Source organism: Littorina saxatilis, unplaced genomic scaffold, assembly GCF_037325665.1.
Source record: "Littorina saxatilis isolate snail1 unplaced genomic scaffold, US_GU_Lsax_2.0 scaffold_534, whole genome shotgun sequence".
In the NCBI taxonomy this organism is placed as follows: domain Eukaryota; kingdom Metazoa; phylum Mollusca; class Gastropoda; order Littorinimorpha; family Littorinidae; genus Littorina; species Littorina saxatilis.
This window is the reverse complement of record NW_027129287.1, coordinates 40,362-60,000: the sequence shown is the minus strand read 5'-3', so window position 1 is coordinate 60,000 and position 19,639 is coordinate 40,362. Positions and strand designations below refer to the sequence as shown.

The 19,639-nt window shown below is 42.1% G+C and overlaps 2 protein-coding genes across 2 annotated transcripts in view; both read left to right on the top strand.

Annotated features, from left to right (window-relative positions):
• The window catches only part of LOC138957552 (uncharacterized), a 7,659-nt gene extending 7,041 nt beyond the window's left edge, over positions 1-618 (top strand). The window contains exon 8 of the mRNA XM_070328652.1: positions 1-618. This exon is cut by the window's left edge and continues 748 nt beyond it. The gene's annotated coding sequence lies outside the window, so the exon portion shown is untranslated.
• Positions 619-8,187: 7,569 nt separating this feature from the next.
• Positions 8,188-18,820, top strand: LOC138957550 (uncharacterized). Its single transcript, XM_070328650.1, has 5 exons — positions 8,188-8,441; positions 12,302-12,607; positions 12,792-13,088; positions 14,675-14,821; positions 18,596-18,820. The coding sequence occupies exons 1-5, from the start codon at positions 8,393-8,395 to the stop codon at positions 18,727-18,729; spliced, it is 933 nt and encodes a 310-aa protein (XP_070184751.1). The 5' UTR covers positions 8,188-8,392; the 3' UTR covers positions 18,730-18,820.
• Positions 18,821-19,639: the final 819 nt, after the last annotated feature.

The window sequence follows — 19,639 nt, the reverse complement described above, 5'->3', positions numbered from 1 at the left end:
CAGAATGCTTGCAATTAGTTTAAGGGAAATAAGATCCTGAGTCTCCCTTCCAGAATAAAATCAATAAGCACCAAGTATTTAATGAAACAATACTATACTTCTTACCTACTTTGTGTTAAACGCGTGAAAACGTTTTATTTTTTTTATACCACTGTTTACTGCTGTCTTTATTGTCAACTTATTGCATACATTGTGCTTAGCAAGTACCAGTTGAAAGTGTATAACCTACATCTAAAGTACTAACATTAAAATCTGCAAGAACTGTAGGTTGTACAACTTATTTAACTAGTATCTTAGCATGGTATGAACAAACTGTGTCTTTCTTGTATATGTTGTACAATTGAACATGTTACAAACGACACTATTGACTGTCCTAATGTTTTTAAAGCAAGTTATACATCCTCAGAGCTACGTTTAAAACGAGTATAAAAAGTTAAAGCTGCAGTGCCTGCATTAATGTACTCAAACGTTTGTGTTAAAAACATCCGGATGTAATACAACACTAATTGTATGCACAAGGTAAGGAATGCAGCATTGCTGGTGGAGTGTTGGGGAACAACACTTTTGCGCGTTGGATTTGTTGACGAAGTGAGGTGTACAATAAACGGGGAAAAAGTTGCATTAATGGATTTGAAAGTATACTCTGGAGCAAAATATTGGACTCGCATCTTTCTTCTTCGTGTTTTCTTTGTTTCTGTCTTTCTTTGTTTCTGTCTGTCTGTCTGTCTGTCTGTCTGTCTGTCTGTCTGTCTGTCTGTCTGTCTGTCTGTCTGTCTGTCTGTCTGTCTGTCTGTCTGTCTGTCTGTCTGTCTGTCTACATGGATAAAAGAAGATATAGAATCATTTTTTGTAGTGATACATTCACTATTGTAAAACATATAGTAATATTGGCTTTTCCTAAGTTAAAATTAGTCATTTACATCGACATGATTGCTACATTTTGACTGGAGCCAAAATGCTTTAATATTACACTACATGTACTTGAAAATCCGGAAACAATCAGGAAAACCTACTTAACCTTAAAGGTCCTTGTCTACATTTGTATACACAAATCGGCATTTGACCATTGAAATACTGAGTCTATTCCCTACAAATATCACAAATACCCCCCCCCCCCCCCCCCCGATCGGAAAGGACGAAATCAAGGTAGCCGACTGAAAATTCATTATGGTAATTAAATGTAGTAGGATATCCAAAATTGGCAAATGCCGAGGGCAAAACTCCTTTCGAATACCATGCATTTCGTTCGTTTAAAAACCATCGTGGACAGCGCTCCAATACCCCGTGTCGAACTGTTGCTGTGATTGTGTGGGTGTGGCTGTCAGCATAGCGACATGAATTTGATTGGTCGATATTTATAGTCAAAGCACATGCTCTCTGCACATGGACATCAAAAGATACCGGCACGGTTGGCCTTGTGGTAAGGCGTCCGCCCCGTGATCGGGAGGTCGTGGGTTCGAACCCCGGCCGGGTCATACCTAAGACTTTAAAATTGGCAATCTAGTGGCTGCTCCGCCTGGCGTCTGGCATTATGGGGTTAGTGCTAGGACTGGTTGGTCCGGTGTCAGAATAATGTGACTGGACGAGACATGAAGCCTGTGCTGCGACTTCTGTCTTGTGTGTGGCGCACGTTATATACACAAAGAAAAAAGCCAAGCACCCCCCGAATGAATTTGTGATAATAATTGAGTCAAATTTGTTTTACCATTTTTTTTCTTCGTAATGACATACATGGGTTTCCATAATAAGGTTGGGAAGTTCACGCGTCAAGATTGTGTCGCCACTGCCTGTGAGAAGCACGTGCAGCATGCAACCCATGAATGTTAAAAAAGGCAGTATGCTCACGCTGCAAATTTCTGTATTTAACACTGGACGACGACAATTTGCAAACATTCTCTGTGAACATGGCGAGAAGACGATTATCAGAGGCGATCCGATGGCAGATTATAGGAATGCATGCTACAGGAGCATCCTTCAAAGCGATTGGTCGTCAACTTGGCTACCACTACACCGTCATCAGCCGTTTGGTACGCAAACATCGTCAGACTGGTGCTGTGAAGGACCGTCCACAGTCAGGGCGACCCCGTGTGACGTCAGAAAGTGAAGACCGAGCACTTCTCCGAATAATTCGGCGTGAGCCATTTTCAACGAGTACCGTCCTGAAACGAGCATGGCTTCCAAATCGACATCTGTCAACCAGGACCGTACGAAACCGCTTGAAAGCTGCAGGAATGGCAGTCCGAAGAGTCATTAAGCGTCCCCGACTGACAGATGACCACAAGAGAAGACGCTTGGCATGGTGTCTGGCACGGCAAAGATGGAACCTGAGAACGTGGAGGAGGATCCACTGGTCGGACGAAAGCAGATTCCTTCACCATGTTACTGACGGCAGACTGAGGGTATGGAGGCTCAGGAACACGGCCTGTACACCCAGGAACATCAGACAAACTGTTCCATTCGGTGGCGGGTCAGTCATGGTTTGGGGTTGCATTTCCCATGACTGCAAGCTAGACCTTGTCACCATACGTGGCAACCTCACGGGTGATCAGTATATACGACATGTCCTGGAACCTGTTGTCGTTACTCATTTTGACAACCACCCACTTGCCACAAGACCCGTGTACATGGATGATAACGCCAGGCCTCATCGATCCAGGGCAGTAGTGGACTACCTCCAGAACAACGCTGTAACAACACTCCCATGGCCGGCAATGAGTTCAGATCTTAATCCGCTGGAGCATGTTTGGGACATCCTGGGGCGTCGTATACAAGCTCTGCAGCCTTCTGTGCAGACATTACGTGAATTGGAGGCAGCTTTGCATCGTGAGTGGTTGTAAGTGACCCGTAAACAGATCCGACGTTTGACTGGAGGGATGAGACGCAGGGTTGACGCCGTCATCCGGGCACGCGGGGGTTTCACTCTATATTGAACTTTTGAATCGCGTATGCCATCTGAGCACTCTCAATTACATTTTTTTCATGACACATTTACCTAAACCTGTCTTTTTCAGCTTGCAGCTCCATACTTATCAGGGGTACTGTTTTAGGGTTAAAACGTCACTTTTTGGCAAGGTACCAAATCACGATTAAAACCAATCAAAACTGGAGTTTTCTTGTGTGATGTTATTTCCAAAGAGTTGCTCTTGTCGATAACATTTGTCAAACCGAGCTCCTGAACTTCCATACCAGAACTTTAAAAATCAGTCATTGCGAAATTGAAGGGGGGTGCTTGGCTTTTTTCTTTGTGTATATGTCAAAGCAGCACCGCCCTGATATGGCTCTTCGTGGTCGGCTGGGCGTGAAGCAAACAAACAAACAAACAAACATCAAGAGATTGGAAGTGTCACTAACACTTCTCAAAAATAAAAACTTTTTTACATACATTTTTTCCCCATGGTTCATTCAACGTCTGAAATAACTTTTTAGCAAAATCTAACCATACGATTATTGAAAAAAAGCAAAAATGTAGACGACCACCTTTAAGCCATAACGATAGACAATAGATACCAACAGAACGTTACACAATATCTCTTCTTCTTCTTCTTCTGCGTTCGTGGGCTGAAACTCCCACCCACACTCGTGTTTTTGCACGAGTGGAATTTTACGTGTATGACCGTTTTTACCCCGCCATTTAGGCAGCCATACGCCGCTTTCGGGGGAACAATATCTCTGTAACACCCGTAGGATGTGCAAGTATACACTGAGGTCTGGTAGATTAAAGATTTTCTGATTAAATTAGTAATAACATGTGTGCGGTTCTGATATGAGGAAGTCGAAAACAAAACGCCGTTTTCCTCAAGCGTGCATACAGACCATGGGGTATCCGTTTCCTTCGTTACCTTCGTTACCTTCGTTACCTTCGGGTAAGTTATGTTTAACTTTCCACTTTGCTATAGGCACAAAAGAAAAGTGGCGCTTTGAAAAGAAGGGGAAATTCCAGTGTACATTCCGTAGAACATATCGCCCAGGTATTTGTTTTATATTTGAAAACAATAGTCAGGATGACATGATCCGGGCACCTTCAACTTCCCCAAACTCAGAAATGAGAATAACAGATATAAGCTCACGATGTCTTTACTGTTGGGGGGGGGGGGGGGGTGGGGATGTTAAAATACAGAAACAGACGGATAGAAAGACACGTACACAGTCTAACACATGCACAAACACACATACACGCAGGCAGAAACACAGACACAGAAACACACAGACACCACACCCACCGCCTCCCCCTGTCCACGCATGTATATATCGCCCCATCCCCCCCCCACATACACACACACACACACACAGACACACGTACGTATGCAAGAAAAGGAGGAAACTATGACGGAATGCATACGGACCAAAAATAACTAGCAGGCTTGTGTTCGTGTTTAACGAACTGAACACTTGCTCTTGCACAACTTCCCTGTCTCGGGTATGGGGGAGGGTTTCCCCACTTAAGTCCGGGTGACAAAAATATCATATTGTTGTGCGGAAAGGAAAAAAATCCCAAAGTACACACTTCTAATTTTCCCTTAGCCTATTATTTACGCAAGGTTTCAAAAAGTTCTAATTCAGCTTTAAGTTCATACTGTAGGGCTGTGAAGCTAGTACAGAAAATTAGTCATTCACACATCATAAAAAAAAGAAAAGAAAATTCACAAAGACACAACCCTCAAATCTCACTTACCAGCAAGCTAAGCAAAATCGACACAGATTGACATCATTACGAACTACAGTTTTGTAAATAATAATACAGTATAGAGAACCAAACATCAGCGCAGTCCATACGTAATAACCCATTTTTACGTACGGTGTTGTCTCAATAAAATGTCCAAAAAAATGTATACACGAATTTACAACTTCCCTGTCGTCTTGATATTATTGTAAAGACAATAAGGAAACCTTAAGCACTGATTCCCCCGCCTCGAGAATTCAATGCACCGTCGAGTGTTTATTTCTCTAAAACCACCGAATTGACTACTGGCTCATGAAATACATACTTTTCTTATGTTAGTATAATCTTATTTTTCTTATTCTTATCGTTTTTGGCTCACGTAAGTGTAGCCTATGCGATCGTAACTTTGTCTGTCTGTGCGTGCGTGCGTGCGTGCGTCTGTGCGTGTGTATGTCTGTGGTAGAAACTCTAACATTTGAAGACGTCACATTACATTGACGTCACATTATGACGCAAGAGGGTCACGCGAAGGAAAGTCTCGGTCATTAATAGTTTTGAGCGCGCCGAGACTAGTTGGCAGTCGTGTCCTTGTAAGTAGGCTACATGCAGACAGACAGATCTAGATCTAGTGTCTCGCTTTCTTGCACAGTTTCACCTATGCTCTTTCTGTGTGTGTGTGTATGTGTGTGTGTGTGTGTGTGTGTGTGTGTGTGTGTGTGTGTGTGTGTGTGTGTGTGTGTGTGTGTGTGTGTGTGTGTGACGGAGTGACGGAGTGATTGAGTTTGTGTTTCTGTTTGTCGATTTCTTACGTGAGCCTTGATGGCTTCGCCTCTTGTTAAACAGTTTCCTGCTAAAGAACAGACGATTCAGATTTTATAAAAACACACACTCACACACACAGACACACAGAGACACACACACACACACACACACACACACACACACACACACACGTACGCACGCACACACACACACACACACACGTACGCACGCACGCACGCACACACACACTCACACACACAAACACACGCACGTACGTACGGACCTGAATACGTTATAGTTTTATGTGCATTGTTGTTTTTCACGACTAAAATGCGCCTGCGTATAGCGAACGTACGCTCAAGTCGAATTTTGAAAGTAAGGGATCATTACAGTCAAATACGTTACTGGTTATTCCTCGTGAATGGGAACACCTATTGCAAGTATTTTCAGACAATGGTTTTTTCCCACGGGAGCATATTTCAAAATAAAACACATTGTGTGCTCTATTGAGAAATGCAAGCGCCTGTCATATACTGATACCAATATGGAGCTTGTATACACACTTATATAGTACGAGTTCACGGCTTTTTACATTTAGTCAAGTTTTGACAAAAGTTTTAACATTGAGGGGGAATCGAAACGAGGGTCGTGGTGTATGTGTGTGTGTCTGTCTGTCTGTGCGTATGTGTGTGTAGAGCGATTCAGACCAAACTATTGGACCGATCTTTATGAAATTTGACATGAGACTTCCTGGGAATTATATCCCCGGACGTTTTTTTATTTTTATTTTTATAAATACCTTTGATGACGTCATATCCGGCTTTTGTTAAAAGTTGAGGCGGCACTGTTACACCCTCATTTTTCAATAAAATTGATTGAAATTTTTCTAAAGCAATCTTCGACAAAGGCCGGACTTCGGTATTGCATTTCAGCTTGGTGGCTTAAAAATTGATTTATGACTTTGGTAATTAAAAATCTGAAAATTGTAATAACATTTTGTTTTTAAATAAAACGATCCCAATTTACGTTCATCTTATTCTACATCATTTTCTGATTCCAAAAACATATAAATATGTTATATTTGGATTAAAAACAAGCTCTGAAAATTAAAAATATAAAAATTATGATCAAACTTAAATTTCCGAAATCGATTTAAAAACAATTTCATCTTATTCCTTGTCGGTTCCTGATTCCAAAAACATATAGATATGATATGTTTGGATTAAAAACACGCTCAGAAAGTTAAAACGAAGAGAGGTACAGAAAAGCGTGCAATGCAGCACAGCGAAACCACTACCGCGCTGAACAGTCTCGTCAGTTTCACTCCGTTTTGCACAAGCGGCGGACTACGGTTATTGTGAAAAAAATGCAGTGCGTTCAGTTTCTTTCTGTGAGTTCCACAGCTTGACTAAATGTAGTAATTTCGCCTTACGCGACTTGGTTTTTATATGAAATAACGACGGGCACCCATTAAAGCTACACAAAAACTCACACAATGAACAAGTCGCGTAAGGCGAAAATACAACATTTAGTCAAGCTGTCAAACTCACAGAATGAAACTGAACGCAATGGAATTTTTCAGCAAGACCGTATACTCGTAGCATCGTCAGTCCACCGCTCGTGGCAAAGGCAGTGAAATTGACAAGAAGAGCGGGATAGTAGTTGCGCTGAGAAGGATAGCACGCTTTTCTGTACCTCTCTTCGTTTTAACTTTCTGAGCGTGTTTTTAATCCAAACATATCATATCTATATGTTTTTGGAATCAGGAACCGACACGGAATAAGATGAAAGTGTTTTTAAATTGATTACGAAAATTTAATTTTGATCATAATTTTTATATTTTTAATTTTGAGAGCTTGTTTTTAATCCAAATATAACATATTTATATGTTTTTGGAATCAGAAAATGATGAAGAATAAGATAAACGTAAATTTGGATCGTTTTATAATTTTTTTATTTTTTGCAAGTTTCAGATTTTTAATGACCAAAGTCATTAATTAATGTTTAAGCCACCAAGCTGAAATGCAATACCGAAGTCCGGCCTTCGTCGAAGATTGCTTTACAAAAATTTCAATCAGTTTAATTGAAAAATGGGGGTGTGACAGTGCCGCCTCAACTTTTACAAAAAGCCGGATATGACGTCATCAAAAGTATTTATCGAAAAAAAGAAAAAAACGTCCGGGGATATCATTCCCAGGAACTCTCATGTCAAATTTCATAAAGATCGGTTCAGTAGTTTGGTCTGAATCGCTCTACACACACACACACACACGCACAGACAGACAGACACAGACAGACAGACAGACACACATACACACACACACACACACACACCACGACCCTCGTCTCGATTCCCCCTCTATGTTAAAACATTTAGTCAAAACTTGACTAAATGTAAAAAAGCAGGTCGATTTTATGGGTGACCTTGTTTGACAGGCTACCATGGGATGCCTATACAAAGTACTACCGATCAAACACATGATATGAACAGTAGATATAATTACCTTTTCCATCTGGACGTGAGTATGACTATTTACAGGGGAAGGATTCCCCACGATTGCATAATGCTCATCGTTTCGTTTATTTTACACTGCGAAAGTGTCCGTTGCCTGTGAGGCTTTATATGTCGAAATAAATTCAGGGCGGCTATACTCTGACTGAGTCGACAATTCCGGAAGGAAATCATTCCCCGGTAGAATGAGAGCATAAACGACCTGGCTGAAATAGGTTCTACTCTATCGAGACTAGGGTTCTTGTTTGTGAGAATTGTCTGTTCTGTTTACCTTCAGTCATGGATTGACTGATGTGTTCTGTTTCTAATGGTTAATTTGTTTTTAGGAGGGAGGATTGTATGTTCAACACTGTAAAACGACAGCCTCAGCACGCTAAACCCGTTCATAAAAGACTATCGGTTTCAGCTTGTCCAAAGGCCAACACATTTGTGGTTCAATGAGATTTTAAATTTCAAACATGCACATTAAAGAGCTATTCTATTTCATCTGGATTGTCTTCTTTCAAGGTAATTTTTTTAATATATTTTCTGTGTATCCTTTTCTTAGGTTGTTTGTCTTTGTTGTCTCAGTCTTGTAGTACGTATATCATATAGAGGTTACAACACTCGTGATTTTTTATATGGCTTGTATTTCAGTCAAGACCCAGCGGATGAATATCAAGGGACTTGATCTGGCGAGTGAGTCCCTTTGATATTCCCGCTGGGTCTTGACTGAAATACAAGCCATATAAAAAATCACGAGTGTTGTAACCTGTATATCCCATGAAGATCTAATAGACAAAGTGTGACGGAAACATCAAGCTTTAGTTGTCTGTTCAGATGAGGCACCTTTGAACATGTATATCTTATTCTAAAGGCACGTCTGTTGATCTATGTCAAGTCGGTGCATAATGGTGGCTTGGTTGTCCCCGTCAGTTGAAAGCCTCATACACGGATTTGACTGAATACCTAGTGGTTACACACGCATCTCCTGCGATCTTGGACACCTTCATCGTCTATAAGGCCTACTGCACCGCAGAAGAGCTAGAAATACTCGCAAAATGCATTAAACAGCTTGTCCAGAGAACACTCGTAGTCGATGATGTACCGATAAGGCCCCCCCAAAAAAGTCTGTTTCTGCTAACATGGCTAAAAAAAAATAGGGTCGGTAGGTCGGCTTTTTTTCTTCTTCCCCAAATGTAGACCAATAAAACTAACTTTAAAAATCGCGCAAAGAGACTGGATTCACTATACATAGAGACAAGACACTCAACACATTTACAAATCTGTGACAAAGACTGGAAGAGTATGACATGTTTTTCTTTGTTTACCTGGTCTGATCGTCAGTGACCAGTCAAGGTCGTATTCGTCAGCTTTCACCTGCACCGAATGTTTTTTCAAGTCAAACTCGGGTGTATGGATATCATGAAACACATCCCAGATCGTGAATGTTTCAGGATACGCAAGTTTAACTCCCGTTTTTTCGTGCACGCACTTCTCCAGCGTCAACGCCAGAATGTGTCGAACATCACCTTTAGATTCCATATTTCAACGCAGCGTGAATGCTTCGGTGTTTGGTGGTTTTACAGGAAGTACATAGAGTGATGTCCCTTCAGTTACAACTGTGATGTAGGGTTATGCCCCTTCAATCGTCAGCGGACTTTCGTTTTCACACGTTTTTGTTGTTCATTTTCTCACCCTGTCCTTATACCACCAAAAAAAAAATAAAAAAATTTGAGTTTGGAAAAAAAAGTTTAGGGTCGGCGCCGAAATTTAGGGTCGGTCGGGTGACCAGAAACAGACAATTTTTTTTTTGGCCTAAGGGCGTGTGTTCCGGGCACGCTGTAACTTCACATCAGCATAGTCTGAACATTGCAGTGCTGGTCGGACGGACTGGGTTTTTAACGATTGCTAGTTTGACTTTTGTTTTAGTTGAGAGCACGAGCACAAACACTCAAACACATACGGCTTGTCATGTTGATCACAAGAGAGAAATAGAACAGCGAATAGAAAGAAACATAACAGATTACGTCCCCTTAATATGACGCGATGGACGACCGACGTCATGAAATCTATGACGCTACGATGATAGTCTCGGCAAGTCGAGACTAAAACTCAATAACACTGAACGACTCTCGCGCAAGTTCTCAAAAGCGTGGTTACCCCTTGCACATCCGGTCTATAGGTACATGTGCATTTTGGAATGTCAAGGACGACAGAAAGTAGAGCCAGCTATGATGTATTTCGTGCACCCTTATTTCTCCTCTATTTTATGTGTTATAAGAGTGCAATTGTTACATCATAGATGTAACAAGAGAACAATGGAAATACAAGAAATATACCTAGAGTACATTTACAGAGACAAAGAAGAGAGGTCATGGGATATATATATATATATGTATATATTTATAATGAGAGCACCGGCACGGTTGGCCTAGTGGTAAGGCGTCCGCCCCGTGATCGGGAGGTCGTGGGTTCGGGCTGCTCCGCCTGGCGTCTGGCATTATGGGGTTAGTGCTAGGACTGGTTGGTCCGGTGTCAGAATAATGTGACTGGGTGCAGGGCCGGACCCAGGGGGGGGTTCCAGGGGTTCCGGAACCCCACCCCTGGAAAAAGCATGTACCTTGCTTTGAGTGTTTTTTTGTTTTTTGTGTGTTTTTTTAAAATAAATTTTGTGCGTGTCCCTAACAAATTTTATTCAATGTGAAATCCGATGAGAAAAAGGTACCCCCCCCCCCCCCCCACCAACTCACACTGACAGGCCTTAACCCTCAAAACAAGGCCCAGAATGCACCAGATTGCACAGATTTTAACCGTTTTTCAAAAATTGTCCGGGGGAACATGCCCCCGGACCCCCCTAGTTCGCAGGCGCTTCGCCACTTCGCTGATTTGCCCCCCCAAAAAAGGAGGAACCCCCCCCCTTACAACTCATTTGGTCCGGCCCTGCCGGGTGAGACATGAAGCCTGTGCTGAGACTTCTGTCTTGTGTGTGGCGCACGTTAAATGTCAAAGCAGCACCGCCCTGGTGTGGCCCTTCGTGTTCGGCTGGGCGTTAAGCAAACAAACAAACAAATAATGAGAGCGCTGCCAAAATGTGCACTCAATCGTTTGTACTGAGTTCTCAATCCTTTAAGATTGTTGTCTGACACACACACACACACTCACACTCACACACTCACACACACACAAACACACACACACACACACACACACCCTGTTCTCCCTTCAACCTTTTTTTTCCGGTGTTCTCATCTTACTGTTTAATTTGGAGTTTACAAAACCTAGGCTATTGCTAAACATTCCGTTCATGAGTATTTCACGGTAGCTGTTGGAGGAAAATCTTGATTTCAGTAAAGACATAGCGTCATTGTACAGGAGGAAAATAATTACAGTTGATTATAAGATTGTGACCGACGACCTGTCCTATTCATGTTTGACTTGCAGCATTGTAAAGAAGTGCTCTTCTGAAGTGCTCCCGAAAGTTTATTTTCCTTGATCACATTACACATTAAAGGTGTGATGGGGCTCTCGGATGGCAGGGTGTCCACCTGTGATTCACGTCCTTGTTATGAGGTCTTAATTAATCTATGCTAATTTTAAGGAAAGTAATTAAGAGATGATAGAAGATAGGAGTTAAGAACGAATGACAGCATACATGATCCGGTTCCGAAATTATTCTTTGGCCCGTTTATTGCGGATCTTATTAACTTAAAGCGTATCTTAACTTGAATGGACCGCTTTTTTACAACAAAAATCAGGGATATTAAGGCTTTGTGTACAATGATTACAATGTTAAATAATTATATACGGATATCCCCAGACATGTTTTTCTAATTTTGTCGATCAATGTCTTTGATGAAGTCATAATTATTCGGCTTTTAGTGAAAGTTGAGGCGGCACTGTCACGCTCTCAGTTTCCGATCAAATTGATTGAAATTATGGTCAAGCAATCTTCGACAATGCCCCGACTATGAGATTGCATTTCAGCTTGGAAGTTAAAGATTTAATTAATAAGTTTGGTATTTAAAAATCTCAAAATTCTAATAAAAATACAAATGCTAGTAATCGATCCAACAATAATGTTTCATCTTATTCCTAATTATTTCCTGAATCCAAAAACATATCAACATATCATGTTTGTATTAAAAACAAGCTCAGAAAGTTTAAAACAGAATTTTCTTGTAAAGTGCTTTTCGCTACTGCGCTACACTGGCTTGTCAGTTCAAGCGATCAGCAGGCCCGGTACGTTTTTCACATCAGCAGTGCGTTCAGTTTCATTCTGTGAGTTGGACAGATTGACGAAATGTATTAATTTCGCTTTACGCGACTTTTGTTTAGTTTCAAAAGACATATTTGCATAACTAAGTTATCCATTATTTCTGTTACAGCATCTAGTGCTGACGATCCGCCGAAACCACATTTTCCAGACTGCATACAATGGCCTGACGTCATTACGCCACGTGACGTCATTGCCTGCACGTGCCACACTGATCCAATCGACGTACAGCTTGACCCGTCTTGGCACTGGTTTGACCCCGATGGTAAAGACATACTCAACGAGTCTAACAGCCACAATTGTCCTCTGCCTAGCCGGTTGATTTCCAAGGACCAGAGTGGGAAGCCGTTTTACTGTGTACTATACTTGGACAGTGACAACGTCTCCATCTCTAAGCCGTATTATCCTAACCTTGCATGTGAGTGTCGAATTCATGCGCATAGTATGTAGCGGGCATTTTGTTAACATTTCATTTCTTGGATGGATTTGCTAAAATTGCCATAAAACCTTCCACAATTCTGTTTAATTTTTGTTTATTTCTCTGCTTTCAGTTATTCTCCACGTGCAGAGTAACCTAAAGTTCAATCATTTTGTTCTAACAGACGGGCCAGATTTTGCCAACATTTCCAGCGTTTTCACTTACGTACCCAAAGATGGCTCAAATATGACCTTGACCTGTTCAGCATCCAAGGTTAATCCAGGTGCCAAGTTTGAGTGGCAAGGTCAACCTAAGGGCTCTCTTGTGTTACCTGGATGTCACTGTGGCAGCGACATGTTTTGTCAGACCTTGTCCTTCCAACCGGGCACAACCAAAGATGGTGACGTCATCCGATGCAGATCGGTCAATTCAGCTTTCAATTCGTCTGTTGCTGACGCTCAATACATCCTACGTTTTGCTAGTAAGGTTTTTATGTGTGTGTGGGTGTTTGTGTGTGTGTGTGTGTGTGTGTGTGTGTGTGTGTGTGCGTGTGTGTGTGTGTGTGTGTGTGTGTGAGTGTGTGTGAGTGTGTGTGTAAGTGTGTGTGTATGTAAGTGTGTATGTGTGTGTGTGTGTGTGTGTGTGTGTGTGTGTGAGTGTGTGTGTGTGTCTGTGTGTTTTTGCATGTGTATGTTTTTGCATGTGTGTGTGTGTGGTTTGGTTGTATTCTTAGTTTTGTTTGTTTTTTGTTTCTTTGTGGTTTGTGTATTTGTTCTTGTTTTTTGGTTGTTTTTTGTTGTTGTTGTTGTCCTGGTTTTATGTGGTTTCTTATAGTTCATATAGGTTACACATTCCTGTGTCTAGGATAGATGACATTTGTTCCCAAAGGTACCATTTGTGGGTATTCCAGAGCCTCTATTATACCCTTCAATTGTCCCGAGTGAAAATGTATAAGGTAAACGCACGCGTGGGTAGGCTGGATCGAGATAGGTTACTGTGTCTTCAAAGTGTCTTATAACGTGTGTGCCTACACAGGCACAAGACACTGGTTTGAAGAAGACACACACAACAACCCGTGTTTTACCCCCAATTTATGTTCAAGAAAAGGTACTTGCAAGACAACCAAACTAGTGTCTGCTTTGTTACGTTTTCTTGTTGCCAGAAATACTCTTTTGGCATCCATGTGCCGGGTTCAATATCGGGTACCTTTGCCACTGACATATCTTCACACAAAGTTCCAGGCTAAGTCTGCGATCCCTCTGTCCTTTTGTTCGTTCTGGGTCACTGACCACCAAGCTAACATCCCGGGTCTTAGGCATTTTGTTTGTTTGTTTGTTTGTTTGTTTGTTTGCTTTACGCCCAGCCGACCACGAAGGGCCATATCAGGGCGGTGCTGCTTTGACATATAACGTGCGCCACACACAAGACAGAAGTCGCAGCACAGGCTTCATGTCTCACCCAGTCACATTATTCTGACACCGGATTAACCAGTCCTAGCACTAACCCCATAATGCCAGACGCCAGGCGGAGCAGCCACTAGATTGCCAATTTTAAAGTCTTAGGTATGACCCGGCCGGGGTTCGAACCCACGACCTCCCGATCACGGGGCGGACGCCTTACCACTAGGCCAACCGGTCTTAAGCATGAGGCTGATGCATCATAACGTATTTTATGATCCTGATAGCCAGATGCTTCCAGGTATACGCTTATGAGGGAATCGGGTTGAGCTAGTATTTGTAAATCGTTTAATCGTGAATGGCAATTCGTCACGTATTAAAAAACAAATCTAATTAATCTAGATTACAAAGGCGACGACTCGCGTTTGCGGGTGGATCCCTATAATTATTGCATTTGACCCCGGTAGACGGTGAGAAAAAGGCTGTTTCCATGAAATACACTGGTTGCTAGGGGGAAATACGAAGCGTATAAGCTTTTGTTTTAGCTAACAAACACAAAGAACCAGGTCATGGCGCGGCATGAGATGCGATATGATTCGGTACTTTTGGATACGTTTCCTCAAATTTCTTTTAACTCTGTTTTCTGTATTTTGTCTTTGTCATTTCTTAGCCACAAAACAGCAAATGGTTCCACTGAAACACTTTGTCGCCGCTGTGGTAACCTTGACCTTGCTACTGCTGACGTCATTGATCGTAATGACGATGCATGTCTGGGCTGTTCGCAAAGGATATAGGCTTACATGTCCCTGGTTTGAGGGTGAGTTCCTTCAAGTATCAATGAGACACCTGTGAAGTACAACGCCGCATACATGGGCGGGGAAATAGCTCAGTCGGTAGCGGCGCTGGCTTCAAAACCAGTTGTCGCTATCGGCGTGGGTTCGATCCCCACGTTCGGCGAGGGATTTATTTCCCAGAGTCAACTTTGTGCAGACTCTCCTCGGTGTCCGAACATCCCCGTGTGCACGCATGCGCACGATAAAGAACCCAAGTTCACAGCGAAAGTCTCAGGGCTTGGAACATGAATACACGCATGTAGGAAAATAAAAATAAAAATGGGTGGCGCCGTATACTGTATGGCAGCTCGCTTTCCCCAGGGAGAAAGCAGCCCGAATTTCTATTAAGGTAACCTCACAGGACTGTATGAATCCTATTAACCTATTAACCTACAATCATAGCAAGTAAAGAAACCCAACACGCTACGCTTATTGGCTTAATTTGCTCTTACGAATTACTTGTATATAACATCTGGTGGCCGACTCTACTGTCACTCAACTCAACTTAATGCCCGTCACTCCTGTCAGGGTATGGGCCGCCAACAACAGCTCTCCAGAGTCCTCTGTCCTGGGCCGACTCTACTGTACATATCGTAAAAAAAAAAAAAAAATCCATTTCAAACGGCAGAAATTAATATGTAAGCGCCTAGGGCTATATTTAGATTAGGCGCATAAAAATGTTCATAATAATAATAATAATAATATCGTAAAATAAGAAACCGAAACCCTGCTTCTTTTTGCAATATCGTGAATGAGTGATTTTAAGTTCAAGCCTTCAGAAATGGTCAGGAGTATATCCTCACACGACTAAGCAAAGCAGATTTTCTTCTGCACAAATAAAAGAAATCATTTTCGCATCGGAATTGCAGAGAAAAAGGAGCGCAGTGGCGAGGTGGTAAGACGACGGCCTCCTAATCGGGAGCTAGGTCGTGAGTTCGAATCACGGTCGCTGCCGCCTGGTGGGTTAAGAGTGGAGGGTTTTCCGATCTCCCAGGTCAACTTATGTGCAGACCTGCTAGTGACTTTACCCCCTTCGTGTGTACACGCAAGCACAAGACCAAGTGCGCACGGAAAAGATCCTGTAATCCATGTCAGAGTTCGGTGGGTTATAGAAACACAAAAATACCCAGCATGCCTCCCCGAAATCGGCGTATGCTGCCTGAATGGCGGGGTAAAAACGGTCATACACGTAAACATCCACTCGTGCTAGTAACATGAATGAACGTGGGAGTCTAAGCCCATGAACGTGGGAGTCAAAGCCCATGAACGTGGGAGTCTAAGCCCATGAACGTGGGAGTCTAAGCCCATGAACGTGGGAGTCTAAGCCCATGAACGTGGGAGTCTAAGCCCATGAACGTGGGAGTCTAAGCCCATGAACGTGGGAGTCTAAGCCCATGAACGTGGGAGTCTAAGCCCATGAACGTGGGAGTCTAAGCCCATGAACGTGGGAGTCTAAGCCCATGAACGTGGGAGTCAAAGCCCATGAACGTGGGAGTCTAAGCCCATGAACGTGGGAGTCTAAGCCCATGAACGTGGGAGTCAAAGCCCATGAACGTGGGAGTCTAAGCCCATGAACGTGGGAGTCTAAGCCCATGAACGTGGGAGTCTAAGCCCATGAACGTGGGAGTCTAAGCCCATGAACGTGGGAGTCTAAGCCCATGAACGTGGGAGTCTAAGCCCATGAACGTGGGAGTCTAAGCCCATGAACGTGGGAGTCTAAGCCCATGAACGTGGGAGTCTAAGCCCATGAACGTGGGAGTCTAAGCCCATGAACGTGGGAGTCTAAGCCCATGAACGTGGGAGTCTAAGCCCATGAACGTGGGAGTCTAAGCCCATGAACGTGGGAGTCTAAGCCCATGAACGTGGGAGTCTAAGCCCATGAACGAAGAAGAAGAAGAAGCAGAGAAAAAGAAGCAGGTTAAAATATACATAAGTAATATACTCAATACAACGTTTCCCAATATCTTTGCCAAGGTAACACAATCCCAAAGGACATAGCACGCAGAAACTCCGAGCGACAGTCACTCCTTGGGTCACAACAACACTCCATACACACGGAAGACGGACGACGGCCATGATGCCTGGGATGAAGTGGACGTAATATCCGATCCACATTTTTCAAAAATTTTAAGATTATTTAGAGAACCGGCCATGTTTACATGCGCGCTTGCGTACTTGCGTACGCGTGTTTGTGTGCGTGTGTCTGTGATTTAGAGAGAGAGAGAGAGAGAGAGAGAGAGAGAGAGAGCGAGAGAGAGACAGACAGACAGAGAGCGAGACAGAGAGCGAGACAGAGAGAGAGAGAGAGACAGAGAGAGAGAGAGAGAGAGAGAGAGAGAGAGCGCGCGCGCGCGTTTTGGAAAACCATGTTTATCCCACGCTTAATTGTATCCGATTTCTTTTAAACATTTTATTCTTAGGTATTTCAAATATACAAGAGACGGGCGAAAAAGCGTAGGCCTAGTTGTTAAGACCAGCCATGTGGAAGACTGAGTGTTCGAATTCCGGCAGCACCTCAATAGATCAAGGCAGGATATTTTTCCGATCTCCCACATCAACGTATGTATTGCCATACAAACATGCTGGTGCCTTATCCCCCTTCGTGTGTACACGCAAACGTAAAACCAAGTAAGACGGAACAGATCCTGTGACCAGCTCACAGTTCGGTGAGTTATACAAACACGAAAATATTACACATGAATCCCTCCAAAACGGAGTATGGCTGCCAAAAATCGGTCATAACATAAACAAAAACAAGTCTTATACAAATGAATGCCACCAACCCCTCAAACAAAACAAAAACAAAAAAAATCCAAACAATTCACCTTCTAAATGAGAAAAAAAAGATAAACGGGAAAAGTAATATTCCCAAATGGCCCCCAAAAGCAGATTTTTTTTTAAACGAAGTTACACGAATGGATAACAAGAGAGGAACCAGATGAATTGTAAAAGGGGAACTGGGGGAGAGAGGTAGAGAAAAATGTGATCCAACAATAATTTACTCTTGATAACACTTCATTCTGTTATACCGCCATAAACAGTCGGCACAACAGTTATGAAAGCAAGGACATGTATAAATAAAAAATTTAAAAAAAAAACGGTTCTGCAACAACCAGCATCCCTACTTTACTACCAAGCCTTCTGCTTCTGCTGTTACTACAACTGCTACTTTTACAATAACTTCTGCTTCTACATTTATTGTACTACTAATCAGCTTGGTTTAAACACAATTTTATTCAAAATACATGACATGAAACAATTGACAAAAATGCAGCTAGGACACGAACTCAAGCAGATGCTTATTTGACGTGACCATAACAATGCTAAGTTACACAAGTTTTCATGATGGTGGACAACACAATTATTAACTAAAAGAACAAAATCTAGGAGGGGGGTATGGGGAACTTAATCAAAACAGAAGGATCTACAGAGAAAAAAAATAAAAGAAAGAACAATAAAAATAAAAATAATTAAAAACAATACGTACATAAATAAATAAATAACAAAAAAACAACAACAACAACAAAATCAGCTTCTATGGAATTGTACAAACCCGTTCTTACTTGTCATTTTCTTTGTTGTTAATATTCAAAAAGGTGCTGTTATGATGTCCGATAATTTTGTCGATATTTTTGTATCATCAGAATTTTTCTGTTTCTGTCTCAAAATGTTTCTGTCTAAATGATTGCTTGTTTTTTAAACGTTGTTATTTTTTATTTTACCTGCCAAATAAAAAAGAACACGGATCCATTTTTCAGGCACACAACAGGCGGAGAGGGAACGGTTACTTGAGCCTTCAGCCGACAATTATGACTCCATCTCGTCTGCTGGCCCCATGCGTCTTCGTCCTGAAAACCCCAGCTTGCAATCCAGTGACTTTGAAGAGGAATAGGTTTTTAATTGCGTCATAGTTGTAGAACAAGTGTATGACGTCATAATGTAACATGTACATCAATCTTACATGTGTGAAGAGAAGTTCAACGGAAGTGTGTGTGTGTGTGTGTGTGTGTGTGTGTGTGTGTGTGTGTGTGTGTGTGTTTGTGTGCGTGTATGTGTCGTGCCGAATTCACGTAATTGCCGATTCCGCGTGGGCAACATTTTTGCCCATTTCGCGTAATCGGCAAAACGCTGCCCACTACGTGAAATCGGCAACGTTTTGCCGAAATCGCGTAAAGGCTTCTACAATTTGCCCATTTTGCGAAATCGGCAGCCACCTTTTGGTTTTTAAGTTCTCAAATGCCTGGGATATCATCAAACTTAGACAAATAGATACTCGAATGGATAGATATTGCAATAATCGACAAGTTATGGCAAGATATTGCAGAAAGTGTAGTTTTCGTGCATTTCCGTAGTTATGCTCGACACAAATCAACATAGACCATACAAAACATAGTAGGGAGGTAAAGCAATGTTAATGCAATGTTCTGGTGACACAAACAGTAACAGACTGGCTGTCGCTTTTGCGAAATGGGCAAATTTTAGAAGCCTTTCCGCATTTTCGGCAAAACGCTGCTGATTTCACAGATTTCTTCAGAGATCGCACCCATGTAATTTATGCAACTAGTGGTGTTTGTCATTAGTATGTTAATCCATTTCGCACAATTATCGCCAAATCCAAAGTTTTTAAAAGACCAAATCACATAATCGTTGCAAACAGAATCGTAGGCTCGAGCATAGTCTACAGCGAGAAAAATACCTGGTTGATTCCTTTCGTTAGCGTAATTAATTACATCATCTATAATTAATCAAATCAAATTACTTGCATTCCTTCCTTAACTTTTTCCATATTTAGGAAATATTTA

Excerpts from the sequence above, each read along its gene's own strand:
- LOC138957550 (XM_070328650.1), top strand. The coding sequence starts at position 8,393 with ATGCACATTAAAGAGCTATTCTATTTCATCTGGATTGTCTTCTTTCAA. Across the intron at positions 12,608-12,791 it reads GTATTATCCTAACCTTGCAT|ACGGGCCAGATTTTGCCAAC; the intron begins GTGAGTGTCGAA and ends TTGTTCTAACAG. Across the intron at positions 13,089-14,674 it reads ATACATCCTACGTTTTGCTA|CCACAAAACAGCAAATGGTT; the intron begins GTAAGGTTTTTA and ends GTCATTTCTTAG.